Source organism: Oncorhynchus gorbuscha, linkage group LG05, assembly GCF_021184085.1.
Source record: "Oncorhynchus gorbuscha isolate QuinsamMale2020 ecotype Even-year linkage group LG05, OgorEven_v1.0, whole genome shotgun sequence".
Taxonomy (NCBI): Eukaryota; Metazoa; Chordata; class Actinopteri; order Salmoniformes; family Salmonidae; genus Oncorhynchus; species Oncorhynchus gorbuscha.
In genome coordinates, this window is record NC_060177.1 from 1,739,400 (window position 1) to 1,759,341 (window position 19,942).

At 47.3% G+C, this 19,942-nt stretch overlaps 1 protein-coding gene across 1 annotated transcript; it reads right to left on the bottom strand.

Moving 5' to 3' along the window:
- Positions 1-882: 882 nt before the first annotated feature.
- Positions 883-19,434, bottom strand: LOC124035360 (telomeric repeat-binding factor 2-like). Its single transcript, XM_046348822.1, has 8 exons — positions 19,172-19,434; positions 16,172-16,267; positions 14,016-14,146; positions 7,373-7,459; positions 5,828-5,968; positions 4,007-4,140; positions 1,952-2,071; positions 883-1,135 (listed from the first exon to the last, which is right to left on the bottom strand). Exons 1-8 carry the CDS (start codon positions 19,311-19,313, stop codon positions 883-885), a joined length of 1,104 nt encoding a protein of 367 aa, XP_046204778.1. The 5' UTR covers positions 19,314-19,434.
- Between the last annotated feature and the right edge of the window lie 508 nt (positions 19,435-19,942).

Genomic DNA, 19,942 nt, shown 5'->3' on the forward strand with positions numbered 1-19,942 from the left:
TGATTTTGATTTAATATGAGGTAATGAGTCCTACACACCAGGGTTATAATATGAGGTAATGAGTCCTACACACCAGGGTTATAATATGAGGTAATGAGTCCTACACACCAGGGTTATAATATGAGGTAATGAGTCCTACACACCAGGGTTATAATATGAGGTAATGAGTCCTACACACCAGGGTTATAATATGAGGTAATGAGTCCTACACACCAGGGTTATAATATGAGGTAATGAGTCCTATACAGGGTTATAATATGAGGTAATGAGTCCTACACACCAGGGTTATAATATGAGGTAATGAGTCCTACACACCAGGGTTATAATATGAGGTAATGAGTCCTACACACCAGGGTTATAATATGAGGTAATGAGTCCTACACACCAGGGTTATAATATGAGGTAATGAGTCCTACACACCAGGGTTATAATATGAGGTAATGAGTCCTACACACCAGGGTTAGAATATGAGGTAATGAGTCCTACACACCAGGGTTAGAATATGAGGTAATGAGTCCTACACACCAGGGTTATAATATGAGGTAATGAGTCCTACACACCAGGGTTATAATATGAGGTAATGAGTCCTACACACCAGGGTTATAATATGAGGTAATGAGTCCTACACACCAGGGTTATAATATGAGGTAATGAGTCCTACACACCAGGGTTAGAATATGAGGTAATGAGTCCTACACACCAGGGTTATAAGAGTCAATTAAAGAAGTTTATTCAAATTCAATCCATGAACGCAATGACTGCATTAAACCCCTATTCCTCCACCAAGTGATTCATTAACAAGGCACAGGAAAACAGACATTAAACCCTCAACCCTGCTGCTCTCTTCTCTCACCTGGCTGTCTGGCTCCATAACCAGCCTGGCTATGGTATGAGGCCAGCCTCGGCTCTTCCACTGGGGGCCTGGTGCCAGGTCAGCAGGGGGTGCCAGGCCAGCAGGGGCTGCCAGGCCAGCAGGGGGTGCCAGGTCAGCCCGGGGTGCCAGGTCAGCAGGGGAAGCCTCCATTGGACTGTCGGACTCTCTCTGGGACCTGGGGACGTCCTGCTCCAACACAGCGTCTGAGCCCTGCCTGGGGTCATGTCAGATTCAGTTTTACCAGGCGTCACTCCCAATACACTTTAACAATGAAAAGAGACAGACACACAGTGGACACAACATCAACAACATTAACACTAGACAAACTGGGGAGCAGAACAGTCCACAGGACCAGCCTGGAGAAATACACTCTGTTTGGGATGACAAGGAGTGGAACGACAAACAGATTGGTTCCCAGGCTACCATAGGACAGGAAGCAGCAGGGTAGTGATATGACTGGTACCCAGGCTACCATAGGACAGGAAGCAGCAGGGTAGTGATATGATTGGTTCCCAGGCTACCATAGGACAGGAAGCAGCAGGGTAGTGATATGACTGGTACCCAGGCTACCATAGGGTAGTGATATGATGGAGGGAGCAGGGGGAGGCCATGGTTCCCAGGCTACCATAGGACAGGAAGCAGCAGGGTAGTGATATGACTGGTACCCAGGCTACCATAGGACAGGAAGCAGCAGGGTAGTGATATGACTGGTACCCAGGCTACCATAGGACAGGAAGCAGCAGGGTAGTGATATGATTGGTTCCCAGGCTACCATAGGACAGGTAGCAGCAGGGTAGTGATATGATTGGTTCCCAGGCTACCATAGGACAGGAAGCAGCAGGGTAGTGATATGACTGGTACCCAGGCTACCATAGGACAGGAAGCAGCAGGGTAGTGATATGATTGGTTCCCAGGCTACCATAGGACAGGAAGCAGCAGGGTAGTGATATGACTGGTTCCCAGGCTCCCATAGGACAGGAAGCAGAAGGGTAGTGATTTGATTGACAACCTGGGGCTTTCAGAGAGGTGCAGGAGAGGTTCCTCAGCACCTCCTTTTCCTGCGTTCTCCTCCATCACCTCCTTTCGACCTCCTCCTCCAGCTCGGCAAAGGTCATGGGCTCCCTCAGCTCCTCGGCCAGGGCTGTATAAACGGCCATCAGCTGGCTGCGGGTCAGCAGGACGCCACCGGGGGGAGGACTGGAGGGAGAGAGGGGGAGTCAGTTTAGACTGGGAGGACTGGAGGGAGAGAGGGGGAGTTAGTTTAGACTGGGAGGACTGGAGGGAGAGAGGGGGAGTTAGTTTAGACTGGGAGGACTGGAGGGAGAGAGGGGGAGGCAGTTTAGACTGGGAGGACTGGAGGGAGAGAGGGGAGTCAGTTTAGACTGGGAGGACTGGAGGGAGAGAGGGGGAGTCAGTTTAGACTGGGAGGACTGGAGGGAGAGGGGGGAGTCAGTTTAGACTGGGAGGACTGGAGGAGAGAGGGGGAGTCAGTTTAGACTGGGAGGACTGGAGGAGAGAGAGAGGGGGAGTCAGTTTAGACTGGGAGGACTGGAGGGAGGAGAGAGAGGGGGAGTCAGTTTAGACTGGGAGGACTGGAGGGAGAGAGACTGGAGGGAGAGAGAGAGAGGGGGAGTCAGTTTAGACTGGGAGGACTGGAGGAGAGAGAGAGAGGGGGAGTCAGTTTAGACTGGGAGGACTGGAGGGAGAGAGAGAGAGGGGGAGTCAGTTTAGACTGGGAGGACTGGAGGGGAGAGAGAGAGGGGGAGGCAGTTTAGACTGGGAGGACTGGAGGGGAGAGAGAGGGGGAGGCAGTTTAGACTGGGAGGACTGGAGGGAGAGAGAGAGGGGGAGGCAGTTTAGACTGGGAGGACTGGAGGGAGAGAGAGAGGGGGAGGCAGTTTAGACTGGGAGGACTGGAGGGAGAGAGAGGGGAGGCAGTTTAGACTGGGAGGACTGGAGGGAGAGAGAGAGGGGAGGCAGTTTTGGGAGGACTGGGAGGACTGGGAGGACTGGAGAGAGAGAGGGGAGGCAGTTTAGACTGGGAGGACTGGGAGGACTGGAGGGGAGGGAGAGAGAGGGGGGCAGTTTAGACTGGGAGGACTGGAGGGAGAGAGAGGGAGAGGCAGTTTAGACTGGGAGGACTGGAGGGAGAGAGGGAGAGGCAGTTTAGACTGGGAGGACTGGAGGGAGAGAGAGAGGGGGAGGCAGTTTAGACTGGGAGGACTGGAGGAGAGAGGGAGAGGCAGTTTAGACTGGGAGGACTGGAGGGAGAGAGAGGGGAGGCAGTTTAGACTGGGAGGACTGGAGGGAGAGAGGGGGAGGCAGTTTAGACTGGGAGGACTGGAGGGAGAGGCAGTTTAGACTGGGAGGACTGGAGGGACAGAGGGAGAGGCAGTTTAGACTGGGAGGACTGGAGGGAGAGAGAGGGAGAGCAGCCATACGATGGTAAACATCTGAACAGATTGGTGACGACTTGAAGAGAGGAATGAAGGTTGTACTTTAATGTTAAAGTTCTCTAATCAAGTTGTCGACCTCAGTGAGCTCAAAGTATTGGGAGTTTTGGGTAGTGACACTACCCTGTCTATCCACACACCGTGGGGCCCCCTGTCTATCCACACACCGTGGGGCCCCCTGTCTATCCACACACCGTGGGGCCCCCTGTCTATCCACACACCGTGGGGCCCCCTGTCTATCCACACACCGTGGGGCCCCTCTCTATCCACACACCGTGGGGCCCCCTCTCTATCCACACACCGTGGGGCCCCCTCTCTATCCACACACCGTGGGGCCCCCTCTCTATCCACACACCGTGGGGCCCCCTCTCTATCCACACACCGTGGGGCCCCCTCTCTATCCACACACCGTGGGGCCCCCTCTCTATCCACACACCGTGGGGCCCCCTCTCTATCCACACACCGTGGGGCCCCCTCTCTATCCACACACCGTGGGGCCCCCTCTCTATCCACACACCGTGGGGCCCCCTCTCTATCCACACACCGTGGGGCCCCCTCTCTATCCACACACCGTGGGGCCCCCTCTCTATCCACACGGTAACTGGAAATCATGTTGTCACAATAACTGAACTAAAAGTGCTTTCTAAAGTGATTGATTGACATCGGATCAATAAGCTACCTGGGTTTGTGTCTGGATGTCTTCTCCTCTGTTGCTGGTAGAAGCTGGTCCTCTGGCTGAGGGTCTGAGGGACAGTCTCCTTCCTCTGCATCCTGTCCTGCCTCCCGTCTCTTCACCACCAGCTGTCTGGCAGCCTGATATTCACACAGACAGATCTCAGTTCAGTTAGGAACAGTGGGTTAGGGAGACAGATCTCAGTTCAGGTTAGGGAGACAGATCTCAGACCAGGTTAGGAACAGTGGGTTAGGGAGACAGATCTCAGTTCAGTTAGGAACAGTGGGTTAGGGAGACAGATCTCAGTTCAGGTTAGGGAGACAGATATCAGACCAGGTTAGGAACAGTGGGTTAGGGAGACAGATCTCAGTTCAGGTTAGGAACAGTGGGTTAGGGAGACAGATCTCAGTTCAGTTAGGAACAGTGGGTTAGGGAGACAGATCTCAGTTCAGTTAGGAACAGTGGGTTAGGGAGACAGATCTCAGTTCAGTTAGGAACAGTGGGTTAGGGAGACAGATCTCAGTTCAGTTAGGAACAGTGGGTTAGGGAGACAGATCTCAGTCCAGGTAATACACTATATATGGAGAGGGGACACAGCCAGACTGATGCTTAGGTAATACACTATGGAGAGGGGACACAGCCAGACTGATGCTGAGGTAATACACTATGGAGAGGGGACACAGCCAGACTGATGCTGAGGTAATACACTACACTATATATGGAGAGGGGACACAGCCAGACTGATGCTGAGGTAATACACTACACTATATATGGAGAGGGGACACAGCCAGACTGATGCTTAGGTAATACACTATGGAGAGGGGACACAGCCAGACTGATGCTGAGGTAATACACTATGGAGAGGGGACACAGCCAGACTGATGCTGAGGTAATACACTATGGAGAGGGGACACAGCCAGACTGATGCTGAGGTAATACACTATGGAGAGGGGACACAGCCAGACTGATGCTGAGGTAATACACTATGGAGAGGGGACACAGCCAGACTGATGCTGAGGTAATACACTATGGAGAGGGGACACAGCCAGACTGATGCTGAGGGGACACAGCCAGACTGATGCTGAGGTAATACACTATGGAGAGGGGACACAGCCAGACTGATGCTGAGGTAATACACTATGGAGAGGGGACACAGCCAGACTGATGCTGAGGTAATACACTATGGAGAGTGGACACAGCCAGACTGATGCTGAGGTAATACACTATGGAGAGGGGACACAGCCAGACTGATGCTGAGGTAATACACTATGGAGAGGGGACACAGCCAGACTGATGCTGAGGGGACACAGCCAGACTGATGCTGAGGTAATACACTATGGAGAGGGGACACAGCCAGACTGATGCTGAGGTAATACACTATGGAGAGGGGACACAGCCAGACTGATGCTGAGGTAATACACTATATATGGAGAGGGGACACAGCCAGACTGATGCTGAGGTAATACACTATGGAGAGGGGACACAGCCAGACTGATGCTGAGGTAATACACTATGGAGAGGGGACACAGCCAGACTGATGCTGAGGTAATACACTATGGAGAGGGGACACAGCCAGACTGATGCTGAGGTAATACACTATGGAGAGGGGACACAGCCAGACTGATGCTGAGGTAATACACTATATATGGAGAGGGGACACAGCCAGACTGATGCTGAGGTAATACACTATGGAGAGGGGACACAGCCAGACTGATGCTGAGGTAATACACTATATATGGAGAGGGGACACAGCCAGACTGATGCTGAGGTAATACACTATGGAGAGGGGACACAGCCAGACTGATGCTGAGGTAATACCATACGTACCCTGGACAGGAAAGGATGAGAGAAGGGAAACAGGCTCTGACAGAACTGCAGCATCTCCAGTTTAAACTGCTGGTAGGAGACCTGCTGCAGGACTGAATGATCACTGCTCCTCTTGTTGACCAGCCCCAGGAAGATCGCTTTCTGGAAGACACATCACCCCCCCCCATCAGCCCCTAGAGACATTATTACCCCCCCATCAGCCCCTGGACACCTGTTCCTCAGGTTAACAGACAGAAAGGTCTCTCTGTCCCGTTCCTCAGGTTAACAGACAGACAGGTCTAAATGTCCCGTTCCTCAGGTTAACAGACAGACAGGTCTAAATGTCCCGTTTCTCAGGTTAACAGACAGACAGGTCTCTCTGTCCCGTTCCTCAGGTTAACAGACAGACAGGTCTCTCTGTCCCGTTCCTCAGGTTAACAGACAGACAGGTCTCTCTGTCCCGTTCCTCAGGTTAACAGACAGACAGGTCTCTCTGTCCCGTTCCTCAGGTTAACAGACAGACAGGTCTAAATGTCCCGTTCCTCAGGTTAACAGACAGACAGGTCTAAATGTCCCGTTCCTCAGGTTAACAGACAGACAGGTCTAAACGTCTCTGTCCCGTTCCTCAGGTTAACAGACAGACAGGTCTAAATGTCTCTGTCCTCAGGTTAACAGACAGACAGGTCTCTCTGTCCTGTTCCTCAGGTTAACAGACAGACAGGTCTCTCTGTCCCGTTCCTCAGGTTAACAGACAGACAGGTCTAAATGTCTCTGTCCTCAGGTTAACAGACAGACAGGTCTAAATGTCTCTGTCCCGTTCCTCAGGTTAACAGACAGACAGGTCTCTCTGTCCCGTTCCTCAGGTTAACAGACAGACAGGTCTCTCTGTCCCGTTCCTCAGGTTAACAGACAGACAGGTCTAAATGTCTGTCCCATTCCTCAGGTTAACAGACAGACAGGTCTAAATGTCTGTCCCATTCCTCAGGTTAACAGACAGACAGGTCTAAATGTCTCTGTCCCGTTCCTCAGGTTAACAGACAGACAGGTCTAAATGTCTCTGTCCCGTTCCTCAGGTTAACAGACAGACCGGTCTAAATGTCCCGTTCCTCAGGTTAACAGACAGACAGGTCTAAATGTCCCGTTCCTCAGGTTAACAGACAGACAGGTCTAAATGTCTCTGTCCCGTTCCTCAGGTTAACAGACAGACAGGTCTCTCTGTCCCGTTCCTCAGGTTAACAGACAGACAGGTCTAAATGTCCCGTTCCTCAGGTTAACAGACAGACAGGTCTAAATGTCCCGTTCCTCAGGTTAACAGACAGACAGGTCTAAATGTCTGTCCCATTCCTTAGGTTAACAGACAGACAGGTCTAAATGTCTCTGTCCCGTTCCTCAGGTTAACAGACAGACAGGTCTAAATGTCTCTGTCCCATTCCTCAGGTTAACAGACAGACAGGTCTAAATGTCTCTGTCCCGTTCCTCAGGTTAACAGACAGACAGGTCTAAATGTCTCTCTGTACTGTTCGTATTGTTGCCATCGTCTCTCTGGGAGTTTCGGCGTTAGCTCACCTTTCCAACCTTGCTTTTGGGGAAGTATTTCATCAAAACCTCCTTGGCTTTGTCAAAGGCCTGGTTCTTAATGCACACGATCACCAGCTACAGAGAAAAACAGGGTTCACCGTTATAATGACGACAGGACAACAGGGTTCACCGTTATAATGACGTCAGGACAACAGGGTTCACCGTTATAATGACGTCAGGACAACAGGGTTCACCGTTATAATGACGTCAGGACAACAGGGTTCACCGTTATAATGACGTCAGGACAACAGGGTTCACCGTTATAATGACGTCAGGACAACAGGGTTCACCGTTATAATGGCGTCAGGACAACAGGGTTCACCGTTATAATGACGTCAGGACAACAGGGTTCACCGTTATAATGACGTCAGGACAACAGGGTTCACCGTTATAATGACGTCAGGACAACAGGGTTCACCGTTATAATGACGTCAGGACAACAGGGTTCACCGTTATAATGACGTCAGGACAACAGGGTTCACCGTTATAATGACGTCAGGACAACAGGGTTCACCGTTATAATGACGTCAGGACAACAGGGTTCACCGTTATAATGACGTCAGGACAACAGGGTTCACCGTTATAATGATGACAGGACAACAGGGTTCACCGTTATAATGATGTCAGGACAACAGGGTTCACCGTTATAATGATGTCAGGACAACAGGGTTCACCGTTATAATGATGTCAGGACAACAGGGTTCACCGTTATAATGATGTCAGGACAACAGGGTTCACCGTTATAATGATGTCAGGACAACAGGGTTCACCGTTATAATGATGTCAGGACAACAGGGTTCACCGTTATAATGATGTCAGGACAACAGGGTTCACCGTTATAATGATGACAGGACAACAGGGTTCACCGTTATAATGATGTCAGGACAACAGGGTTCACCGTTATAATGATGTCAGGACAACAGGGTTCACCGTTATAATGATGTCAGGACAACAGGGTTCACCGTTATAATGATGTCAGGACAACAGGGTTGACCGTTATAATGATGACAGGACAACAGGGTTCACCGTTATAATGATGTCAGGACAACAGGGTTCACCGTTATAATGATGTCAGGACAACAGGGTTGACCGTTATAATGATGACAGGACAACAGGGTTCACCGTTATAATGATGTCAGGACGCACAACAGGGTTCACCGTTATAATGATGTCAGGACAACAGGGTTCACCGTTATAATGATGACAGGACAACAGGGTTCACCGTTATAATGATGTCAGGACAACAGGGTTCACCGTTATAATGATGTCAGGACAACAGGGTTCACCGTTATAATGATGTCAGGACAACAGGGTTGACCGTTATAATGATGACAGGACAACAGGGTTCACCGTTATAATGATGTCAGGACGCACAACAGGGTTCACCGTTATAATGATGTCAGGACAACAGGGTTCACCGTTATAATGATGTCAGGACAACAGGGTTCACCGTTATAATGATGTCAGGACAACAGGGTTCACCGTTATAATGATGTCAGGACAACAGGGTTCACCGTTATAATGATGTCAGGACAACAGGGTTCACCGTTATAATGATGTCAGGACAACAGGGTTCACCGTTATAATGATGTCAGGACAACAGGGTTCACCGTTATAATGATGTCAGGACAACAGGGTTCACCGTTATAATGGCGTCAGGACAACAGGGTTCACCGTTATAATGACGTCAGGACAACAGGGTTCACCGTTATAATGACGTCAGGACAACAGGGTTCACCGTTATAATGGCGTCAGGACAACAGGGTTCACCGTTATAATGGCGTCAGGACAACAGGGTTCACCGTTATAATGGCGTCAGGACAACAGGGTTCACCGTTATAATGGCGTCAGGACAACAGGGTTCACCGTTATAATGGCGTCAGGACAACAGGGTTCACCGTTATAATGATGTCAGGACAACAGGGTTCACCGTTATAATGACGTCAGGACAACAGGGTTCACCGTTATAATGATGTCAGGACGCACAACAGGGTTCACCGTTATAATGATGTCAGGACGCACAACAGGGTTCACCGTTATAATGATGTCAGGACAACAGGGTTCACCGTTATAATGATGACAGGACAACAGGGTTCACCGTTATAATGATGACAGGACAACAGGGTTCACCGTTATAATGATGTCAGGACAACAGGGTTCACCATTATAATGATGACAGGACAACAGGGTTCACCGTTATAATGATGACAGGACAACAGGGTTCACCGTTATAATGATGTCAGGACAACAGGGTTCACCGTTATAATGATGTCAGGACAACAGGGTTCACCGTTATAATGATGTCAGGACAACAGGGTTCACCGTTATAATGATTTCAGGACAACAGGGTTCACCGTTATAATGATGTCAGGACAACAGGGTTCACCGTTATAATGATGTCAGGACAACAGGGTTCACCGTTATAATGATGTCAGGACAACAGGGTTCACCGTTATAATGATGTCAGGACAACAGGGTTCACCGTTATAATGATGTCAGAACATCAGGGTTCACCGTTATAATGATGTCAGGACATCAGGGTTCACCGTTATAATGATGTCAGGACAACAGGGTTCACCGTTATAATGATGTCAGGACAACAGGGTTCACCGTTATAATGATGTCAGGACAACAGGGTTCACCGTTATAATGATGACAGGACAACAGGGTTCACCGTTATAATGATGTCAGGACAACAGGGTTCACCGTTATAATGATGACAGGACAACAGGGTTCACCGTTATAATGATGACAGGACAACAGGGTTCACCGTTATAATGATGTCAGGACAACAGGGTTCACCGTTATAATGATGTCAGGACAACAGGGTTCACCGTTATAATGATGTCAGGACAACAGGGTTCACCGTTATAATGATGTCAGCACAACAGGGTTCACCAGAACGAGAAGGGGAAGACATGAACGGACAACTACACCAGAACGAGAAGACGTGAACGGACAACTACACCAGAACGAGAAGACGTGAACGGACAACTACACCAGAACGAGAAGACGTGAACGGACAACTACACCAGAACGAGAAGACGTGAACGGACAACTACACCAGAACGAGAAGACGTGAACGGACAACTACACCAGAACGAGAAGACATGAACGGACAACTACACCAGAATGAGAAGACGTGAACGGACAACTACACCAGAACGAGAAGACGTGAACGGACAACTACACCAGAACGAGAAGACGAAGAAGTGAACGGACAATTACACCAGAACGAGAAGACATGAACGGACAACTACACCAGAACGAGAAGACATGAACGGACAACTACACCAGAACGAGAAGACGTGAACGGACAACTACACCAGAACGAGAAGACGTGAACGGACAACTACACCAGAACGAGAAGACGTGAACGGACAACTACACCAGAACGAGAAGACGTGAACGGACAACTACACCAGAACGAGAAGACATGAACGGACAACTACACCAGAATGAGAAGACGTGAACGGACAACTACACCAGAACGAAGGCGTGAGCGGACAACTACACCAGAACGAGAAGGCGAAGAAGTGAACGGACAATTACACCAGAACGAGAAGACATGAACGGACAACTACACCAGAACGAGAAGACATGAACGGACAACTACACCAGAACGAGAAGACATGAACGGACAACTACACCAGAACGAGAAGACATGAACGGACAACTACACCAGAACGAGAAGACGTGAACGGACAATTACACCAGAATGAGAAGACGTGAACGGACAACTACACCAGAACGAGAAGACGTGAACGGACAATTACACCAGAATGAGAAGACGTGAACGGACAACTACACCAGAACGAGAAGACGTGAACGGACAATTACACCAGAATGAGAAGACGTGAACGGACAATTACACCAGAATGAGAAGACGTGAACGGACAATTACACCAGAATGAGAAGACGTGAACGGACAACTACACCAGAACGAGAAGACGAAGAAGTGAACGGACAATTACACCAGAATGAGAAGACATGAACGGACAACTACACCAGAACGAGAAGGGGAAGACATGAACGGACGATTACACCAAAATGAGAAGACATGAACGGACAATTACACCAGAACGAGAAGACATGAACGGACAACTACACCAGAACGAGAAGACATGAACGGACAACTACACCAGAACGAGAAGACATGAACGGACAACTACACCAGAACGAGAAGACATGAACGGACAACTACACCAGAACGAGAAGACATGAACGGACAATTACACCAGAACGAGAAGACATGAACGGACAATTACACCAGAACGAGAAGGGGAAGACATGAACGGACAACTACACCAAAATGAGAAGACATGAACGGACAACTACACCAAAATGAGAAGACATGAACGGACAACTACACCAGAACGAGAAGGGGAAGACATGAGACGGACAATTACACCAAAATGAGAAGACATGAACGGACAACTACACCAGAGACGAGAAGACATGAACGGACAACTACACCAGAACGAGAAGGGGAAGACATGAACGGACAACTACACCAAAATGAGAAGACATGAACGGACAACTACACCAGAACGAGAAGGGGAAGACATGAACGGACAATTACACCAAAATGAGAAGACATGAACGGACAACTACACCAGAATGAGAAGACATGAACGGACAACTACACCAGAACGAGAAGACATGAACGGACAACTACACCAGAACGAGAAGACATATAATATAATAAATAATAATATATGCCATTTAGCAGACGCTTTTATCCAAAGCGACTTACAGTCATGTGTGCATACATTCTACGTATGGGTGGTCCCGGGGATCGAACCCACTACCCTGGCGTTACAAGCGCCATGCTCTACCAACTGAGCTACAGAAGGACCCCTGAGCTACAGAAGGACCCCTGAATGAACAGGGGACATGAACGGACAACTACACCAGAACGAGAAGAAATGAACGGACAATTACACCAGAACGAGAAGACGTGAACGGACAATTACACCAGAACGAGAAGACGTGAACGGACAATTACACCAGAACGAGAAGGGGAAGACATGAACGGACAACTACACCAAAATGAGAAGAAATGAACGGACAACTACACCAAAATGAGAAGACATGAACGGACAACTACACCAGAACGAGAAGGGGAAGACATGAACGGACAATTACACCAAAATGAGAAGACATGAACGGACAACTACACCAGAATGAGAAGACATGAACGGACAACTACACCAGAACGAGAAGACATGAACGGACAACTACACCAGAACGAGAAGAAATGAACGGACAACTACACCAGAACGAGAAGAAATGACGGACAACTACACCAAAATGAGAAGACATGAGAACGGACAACTACACCAGAACGAGAAGACATGAGCGGACAACTACACCAGAGCGAGAAGAAATGAACGGACAACTACACCAGAACGAGAAGAAATGAACGGACAATTACACCAGAACGAGAAGCGTGAACGGACAATTACACCAGAACGAGAAGGGGAAGACATGAGCGGACAACTACACCAGAACGAGAAGATATGAACGGACAACTACACCAGAACGAGAAGAAATGGAACGGACAACTACACCAGAACGAGAAGAAATGAACGGACAACTACACCAAAATGAGAAGACATGAACGGACAACTACACCAGAACGAGAAGGGAAGACATGAACGGACAACTACACCAGAACGAGAAGGGAAGACATGAACGGACAATTACACCAAAATGAGAAGAAATGAACGGACAACTACACCAGAGCGAGAAGAAATGAACGGACAACTACACCAGAACGAGAAGAAATGAGCGGACAACTACACCAGAACGAGAAGAAATGAACGGACAAATAATAATAATATAATATATGCCATTTAGCAGACGCTTTTATCCAAAGCGACTTACAGTCATGTGTGCATACATTCTACGTATGGGTGGTCCCGGGGATCGAACCCACTACCCTGGCGTTACAAGCACCATGCTCTACCAACTGAGCTACACAGGACCACGATTGCAATTCACTACAGTGCACAATAGTGTTGACACCAGTCCACGGTGTCATCTTATAATGTTGGACAGGGCTGACATGAAAATCAGGACAGTGTATCGGGTTTCAACGGGGGACCAATCAATGACTACACACAGTGTATCGGGTTTCAATAGGGGAACCAATCAATGACGACACACAGTGTATCGGGTTTCAACAGGGGAACCAATCAATGACTACAACACAGTGTATCGGGTTTCAACAGGGGAACCAATCAATGACTACAACACAGTGTATCGGGTTTCAACAGGGGAACCAATCAATGACTATAACACAGTGTATCGGGTTTCAACAGGGGGACCAATCAATGACTACACACAGTGTATCGGGTTTCAACGGGGGACCAATCAATGACTACACACAGTGTATCGGGTTTCAACAGGGGAACCAATCAATGACGACACACAGTGTATCGGGTTTCAACGGGGGACCCAATCAATGACTACACACAGTGTATCGGGTTTCAACAGGGGAACCAATCAATGACTACAACAGTGTATCGGGTTTCAACAGGGGGACCAATCAATGACTACACACAGTGTATCAGGTTTCAACAGGGGGACCAATCAATGACTACAACACAGTGTGGCCAGATCTCACCATCTCCCTGACAGACTTCTGTACTCTCTCCAAGTCTTTCTGGGGAACCGGCAACTCGTCGCGGATGCTGTCCAATACGCTCAGAGCCGACTCCAGTGGCGTGAGGTCCTCCTGAGGGTCAAACGAGAAGTCTGTGGACGGCAAGAGAACAACTGTGTCCGTGATCTCAGACTTGATTTCCAAAAGACACGGCTAGCTAGCTTTGAGGAACAGCAGATTCTGGGACTTGGGGTCATTTCAGATGTCTCTGATTTCCAACAGGGAATGAGTATTAGTTCGTACTGTTACATAGATAGTGTTGTTATGTAGCTAGCTAGGAACAGCTGTTACATAGATAGTGTTGTTATGTAGCTAGCTAGGAACAGCTGTTACATAGATAGTGTTGTTATGTAGCTAGCTAGGAACAGCTGTTACATAGATAGTGTTGTTATGTAGCTAGCTAGGAACAGCTGTTACATAGATAGTGTTGTTATGTAGCTAGCTAGGAACAGCCGTTACATAGATAGTGTTGTTATGTAGCTAGCTAGGAACAGCCGTTACATAGATAGTGTTGTTATGTAGCTAGCTAGGAACAGCTGTTACATAGATAGTGTTGTTATGTAGCTAGCTAGGAACAGCTGTTACATAGATAGTGTTGTTATGTAGCTAGCTAGGAACAGCTGTTACATAGATAGTGTTGTTATGTAGCTAGCTAGGAACAGCTGTTACATAGATAGTGTTGTTATGTAGCTAGCTAGGAACAGCTGTTACATAGATAGTGTTGTTATGTAGCTAGCTAGGAACAGCGGTTACATAGATAGTGTTGTTATGTAGCTAGCTAGGAACAGCTGTTACATAGATAGTGTTGTTATGTAGCTAGCTAGGAACAGCGGTTACATAGATAGTGTTGTTATGTAGCTAGCTAGGAACAGCTGTTACATAGATAGTGTTGTTATGTAGCTAGCTAGGAACAGCCGTTACATAGATAGTGTTGTTATGTAGCTAGCTAGGAACAGCCGTTACATAGATAGTGTTGTTATGTAGCTAGCTAGGAACAGCTGTTACATAGATAGTGTTGTTATGTAGCTAGCTAGGAACAGCCGTTACATAGATAGTGTTGTTATGTAGCTAGCTAGGAACAGCTGTTACATAGATAGTGTTGTTATGTAGCTAGCTAGGAACAGCTGTTACATAGATAGTGTTGTTATGTAGCTAGCTAGGAACAGCCGTTACATAGATAGTGTTGTTATGTAGCTAGCTAGGAACAGCTGTTACATAGATAGTGTTGTTATGTAGCTAGCTAGGAACAGCTGTTACATAGATAGTGTTGTTATGTAGCTAGCTAGGAACAGCTGTTACATAGATAGTGTTGTTATGTAGCTAGCTAGGAACAGCGGTTACATAGATAGTGTTGTTATGTAGCTAGCTAGGAACAGCTGTTACATAGATAGTGTTGTTATGTAGCTAGCTAGGAACAGCCGTTACATAGATAGTGTTGTTATGTAGCTAGCTAGGAACAGCCGTTACATAGATAGTGTTGTTATGTAGCTAGCTAGGAACAGCTGTTACATAGATAGTGTTGTTATGTAGCTAGCTAGGAACAGCCGTTACATAGATAGTGTTGTTATGTAGCTAGCTAGGAACAGCTGTTACATAGATAGTGTTGTTATGTAGCTAGCTAGGAACAGCTGTTACATAGATAGTGTTGTTATGTAGCTAGCTAGGAACAGCTGTTACATAGATAGTGTTGTTATGTAGCTAGCTAGGAACAGCTGTTACATAGATAGTGTTGTTATGTAGCTAGCTAGGAACAGCTGTTACATAGATAGTGTTGTTATGTAGCTAGCTAGGAACAGCTGTTACATAGATAGTGTTGTTATGTAGCTAGCTAGGAACAGCGGTTACATAGATAGTGTTGTTATGTAGCTAGCTAGGAACAGCTGTTACATAGATAGTGTTGTTATGTAGCTAGCTAGGAACAGCCGTTACATAGATAGTGTTGTTATGTAGCTAGCTAGGAACAGCTGTTACATAGATAGTGTTGTTATGTAGCTAGCTAGGAACAGCTGTTACATAGATAGTGTTGTTATGTAGCTAGCTAGGAACAGCTGTTACATAGATAGTGTTGTTATGTAGCTAGCTAGGAAGTCACTTCATGTTGAACTCAAAACTCTCACCGAGTTTGTCACCGTCATATATCCTGGTGAGGAACTGTATAGCTCGAATCTTCTTGGGTGTGGCGTCGTAGGCTTCCAACGGCCGAACCAGATGATCTGAAAGAGGATGTTGTTGGATAATGTGTTAGCTAGCGTCTATTAAATGGGGCTAACTGCTTTAGCGCCTGTTGACGATAGGCTCCTCTGACCGGGGGCGTTTTGTTAAGATACCGAGCCCCCTGACTAAGAGACCGAGCCCCCCTTGCTCTAACCAGTAACACTCATCGCTCGCCGTGCAGTTCTGGAAACATACGGAACGGTACTCTCAGATCAGCGAGAAATCATTTTCAAAAAACAAAAGGTTAAATTACTACACACCTTTATAGAGTTAGTGTTCCCACACGGTCATACCTCCATGTTCCAGCTTCTACCCCAAAGCCATCAGACTGCTAAACAGCTTCTACCCCCAAGCCATCAGACTGCTGAACAGCTTCTACCCCCAAGCCATCAGACTGCTGAACAGCTTCTACCCCCCCAAGCCATCAGACTGCTGAACAGCTTCTACCCCCAAGCCATCAGACTGCTGAACAGCTTCTACTCCCAAGCCATCAGACTGAACAGCTTCTATCCCCAAGCCATCAGACTGCTGAACAGCTTCTATCTCCAAGCCATCAGACTGCTGAACAGCTTCTACCCCCAAGCCATCAGACTGCTGAACAGCTTCTACCCCCAAGACATCAGACTGCTGAACAGCTTCTACCCTCAAGACATCATTTACATTTACATTTAAGTCATTTAGCAGACGCTCGTATCCAGAGCGACTTACAAATTGGTGCATTCACCTTATGACATCCAGACTGCTGAACAGTTTCTACCCCCAAGCCATCAGACTGCTGAACAGTTTCTACCCCCAAGCCATCAGACTGCTGAACAGCTTCTACCCCAAGCCATCAGACTGCTGAACAGCTTCTACCCCCAAGCCATCAGACTGCTGAACAGCTTCTACCCCCAAGCCATCAGACTGCTGAACAGCTTCTACCCCCAAGCCATCAGACTGCTGAACAGTTTCTACCCCCAAGCCATCAGACTGCTGAACAGCTTCTACCCCCAAGCCATCAGACTGCTGAACAGCTTCTACCCCCAAGCCATCAGACTGCTGAACAGCTTCCCCCCCCAAGCCATCAAACTGCTGAACAGCTTCTACCCCCAAGCCATTAGTAAGAATATCACATTAAAGTCTACACCAGTTGTTGGGAACGGGCTCCTAAGTAAGAATATCACATTAAACTCTACACCAGTTGTTGGGAACGGGGTCCTAAGTAAGAATATCACATTAAAGTCTACACCAATTGTTGGGAATGGGCTCCTAAGTAAGAATATCACATTAAACTCTACACCAGTTGTATTCTGTATGTTTATTTAAACTTTATTTAACTAGTCAGTTAAGAACAAGTTCTTATTTACAATGACGGCCTATCCCCCGGCCAAACCCAGACGACGCTGGGGCCAATCATTCGCCGCCCTATGGCACTCCCAATCACGGCCAGTTGTCATACAGGTTGTGACCAATACAATCAGATTTAGACTTGACGAGCCATCTAGCGTGTTCCGAACACCTGTGCGTAAGCGTAAAAGCCCATTTAAATGTGGTCGGTCCTTCGTATATGGAGGGTGTGACGCAACAGCGGTACCTCTGGGGCACGCAGGGGCCAAATCAAGCCCCGTACCGCGTCGCCTCTCAAATGTTGTAACAATGCCGAGGGCTCTGTATAGTTCTGCATGTTCGGAACACGCTAGATGGCTCATCAGCGTGTATTGGTCACAACCTGTATGACGGTAGGTGGGGGGGCGGTACAGTCCCGTGTAAACACAAACTCACTTCCTTCACAATATCTCTGCACCGCTAAGTGCTAGAAGTATGAAAGCCCTGACTGAGCGGCAGCGCAGCCTAGTAGTTAGAGCGTTGAACTTGTAACCAAAAGGTTGTAAGATCAAATCCCAAAATCTGTCCTTCTGCCCCTGAACAAGACAGTTAACCCACTGTACCCCTGAACAAGGCAGTTAACCCACTGTTCCCCTGAACAAGGCAGTTAACCCACTGTTCCCCTGAACAAGACAGTTAACCCACTGTTTCCCTGAACAAGACAGTTAACCCACTGTTTCCCTGAACAAGACAGTTAACCCACTGTTCCCCTGAACAAGGCAGTTAACCCACTGTTCCCCTGAACAAGACAGTTAACCCACTGTTCCCTGAACAAGGCAGTTAACCCACTGTTCCCCTGAACAAGACAGTTAACCCACTGTTCCCTGAACAAGGCAGTTAACCCACTGTTCCCCTGAACAAGGCAGTTAACCCACTGTTCCCGGTAGGCAGTAATTGTAAATAAGAATTTGTTGTTAACTGACCTGCCTGGTAAAATAAATATCAAATAAATGAGTGTAGTTAACTCAGCATTTCCCCAAACTCGGTCCTGGAAAGCTTTTAGTACATAAACGCAACAGAACGTTAAATGAACTAAAACTGTGCTGTACTGAACGACCAATTGAAAAACGGCGAGGGGTTATAGCTTCAAAAACGCACCGCTTGTCTTTAACAACGACAAGTCACCGAACGGACCAAACGTCTCGTTCAGTACAAAACGCTCAGCACCGTAGCAAACGTTGAAACGAAATGAACGCACCCCCGCAGGTTCAGTTTATGTCCTTACAGCCACACAGCTGATTCAGATAATAAATAATGAGTTGATTTAAGGTTATTTAAAAATCAGCTGTGTGGTGCTAAAGTTAGGACCAAAAACGAACCTGTTACCACACAGTTAGTTAACATTAACTAACCAGCTGGTTATCACGTGGTATAAAACTAAACGTTTATAAGCATAGCTAGCTAAACAAACTGTCAGCACGGGAGTTAATTATTCATGAACTATTTTAGGCAGAAGACGGTATTAGAAACCTGTATTGGGTTCGCGTAGATGCTAACGTTAGTTAGCTAACTGCATCTGTGAGAAAAACGTTACTAACATTGAAGGACGTCTCTGATCTCACAGAAATCACTGTCCTGTTCATTCCTGAACGCCTCAAACGCCACAGATATATAATAATCCACTATCCACCGATTAACAACACATTCCACATCGAGTCCGCGGTCCGCACTCGACTCCATGTCGATGTGTCGTGTTGCCGCCACATCAACGACGTAAATAAACTGATGGATGTTTCATCTGCCGCGCTGGTTTTAGTGTTCAGTCAAACTTCCGCCTGGCCGCCTTACGTTCACCTTACGCCCATCTACGCTAACATTACGCACCACGTCAATGACGTCATCGCGGCAACCCGATTACCATTCATTTAGAATTAGTGTTGTTTTCTTATCATGGCCCTTAATTTATAAACACAGTTTTTCTCCACACAGATATTGTATATGGAATAATCGGGGTATATAGTAGAAAAATACCTCTTTGTTTTTAGAATATTGGTTCCGAAATAATATCCTATTGGTGAGCCAACTGGTAAATGCAGAGGGTCTTTTACTCAGTTATAAGGAATTCTTATCACTTTACAAGGCCCCTGTAACACCAGAATCCAAGCAGTATATCTCTCCAAAATAGTGTAAAATCTGCATAAATATGCTCAATTATAAACCTACTGATGTCTTGCCAGTTTTCTTACATGCATACAATGCCAAAAAAGATGCAACGCTGTTTTTGGGTGGTCATTACAAAAGGAGCAATTTGAGTTGATGTTTTCCTTAAACTTCTTCATATAGTGGTTGGCAGGATAATATTTATGAAT

What these genes read in the sequence shown, in the direction of transcription:
- LOC124035360 (XM_046348822.1), bottom strand. Translation starts at nt 19,313, where the DNA reads ATGGAGTCGAGTGCGGACCGCGGACTCGATGTGGAATGTGTTGTTAAT. An exon ending in ATATGACGGTGACAAACTCG is followed by an intron (nt 14,147 to 16,171) that starts GTGAGAGTTTTG and finishes TGCCGTCCACAG; the next exon opens with ACTTCTCGTTTGACCCTCAG. An exon ending in GAGGAGGAGGTCGAAAGGAG is followed by an intron (nt 1,136 to 1,951) that starts GTGATGGAGGAG and finishes TCATTGTTAAAG; the next exon opens with TGTATTGGGAGTGACGCCTG.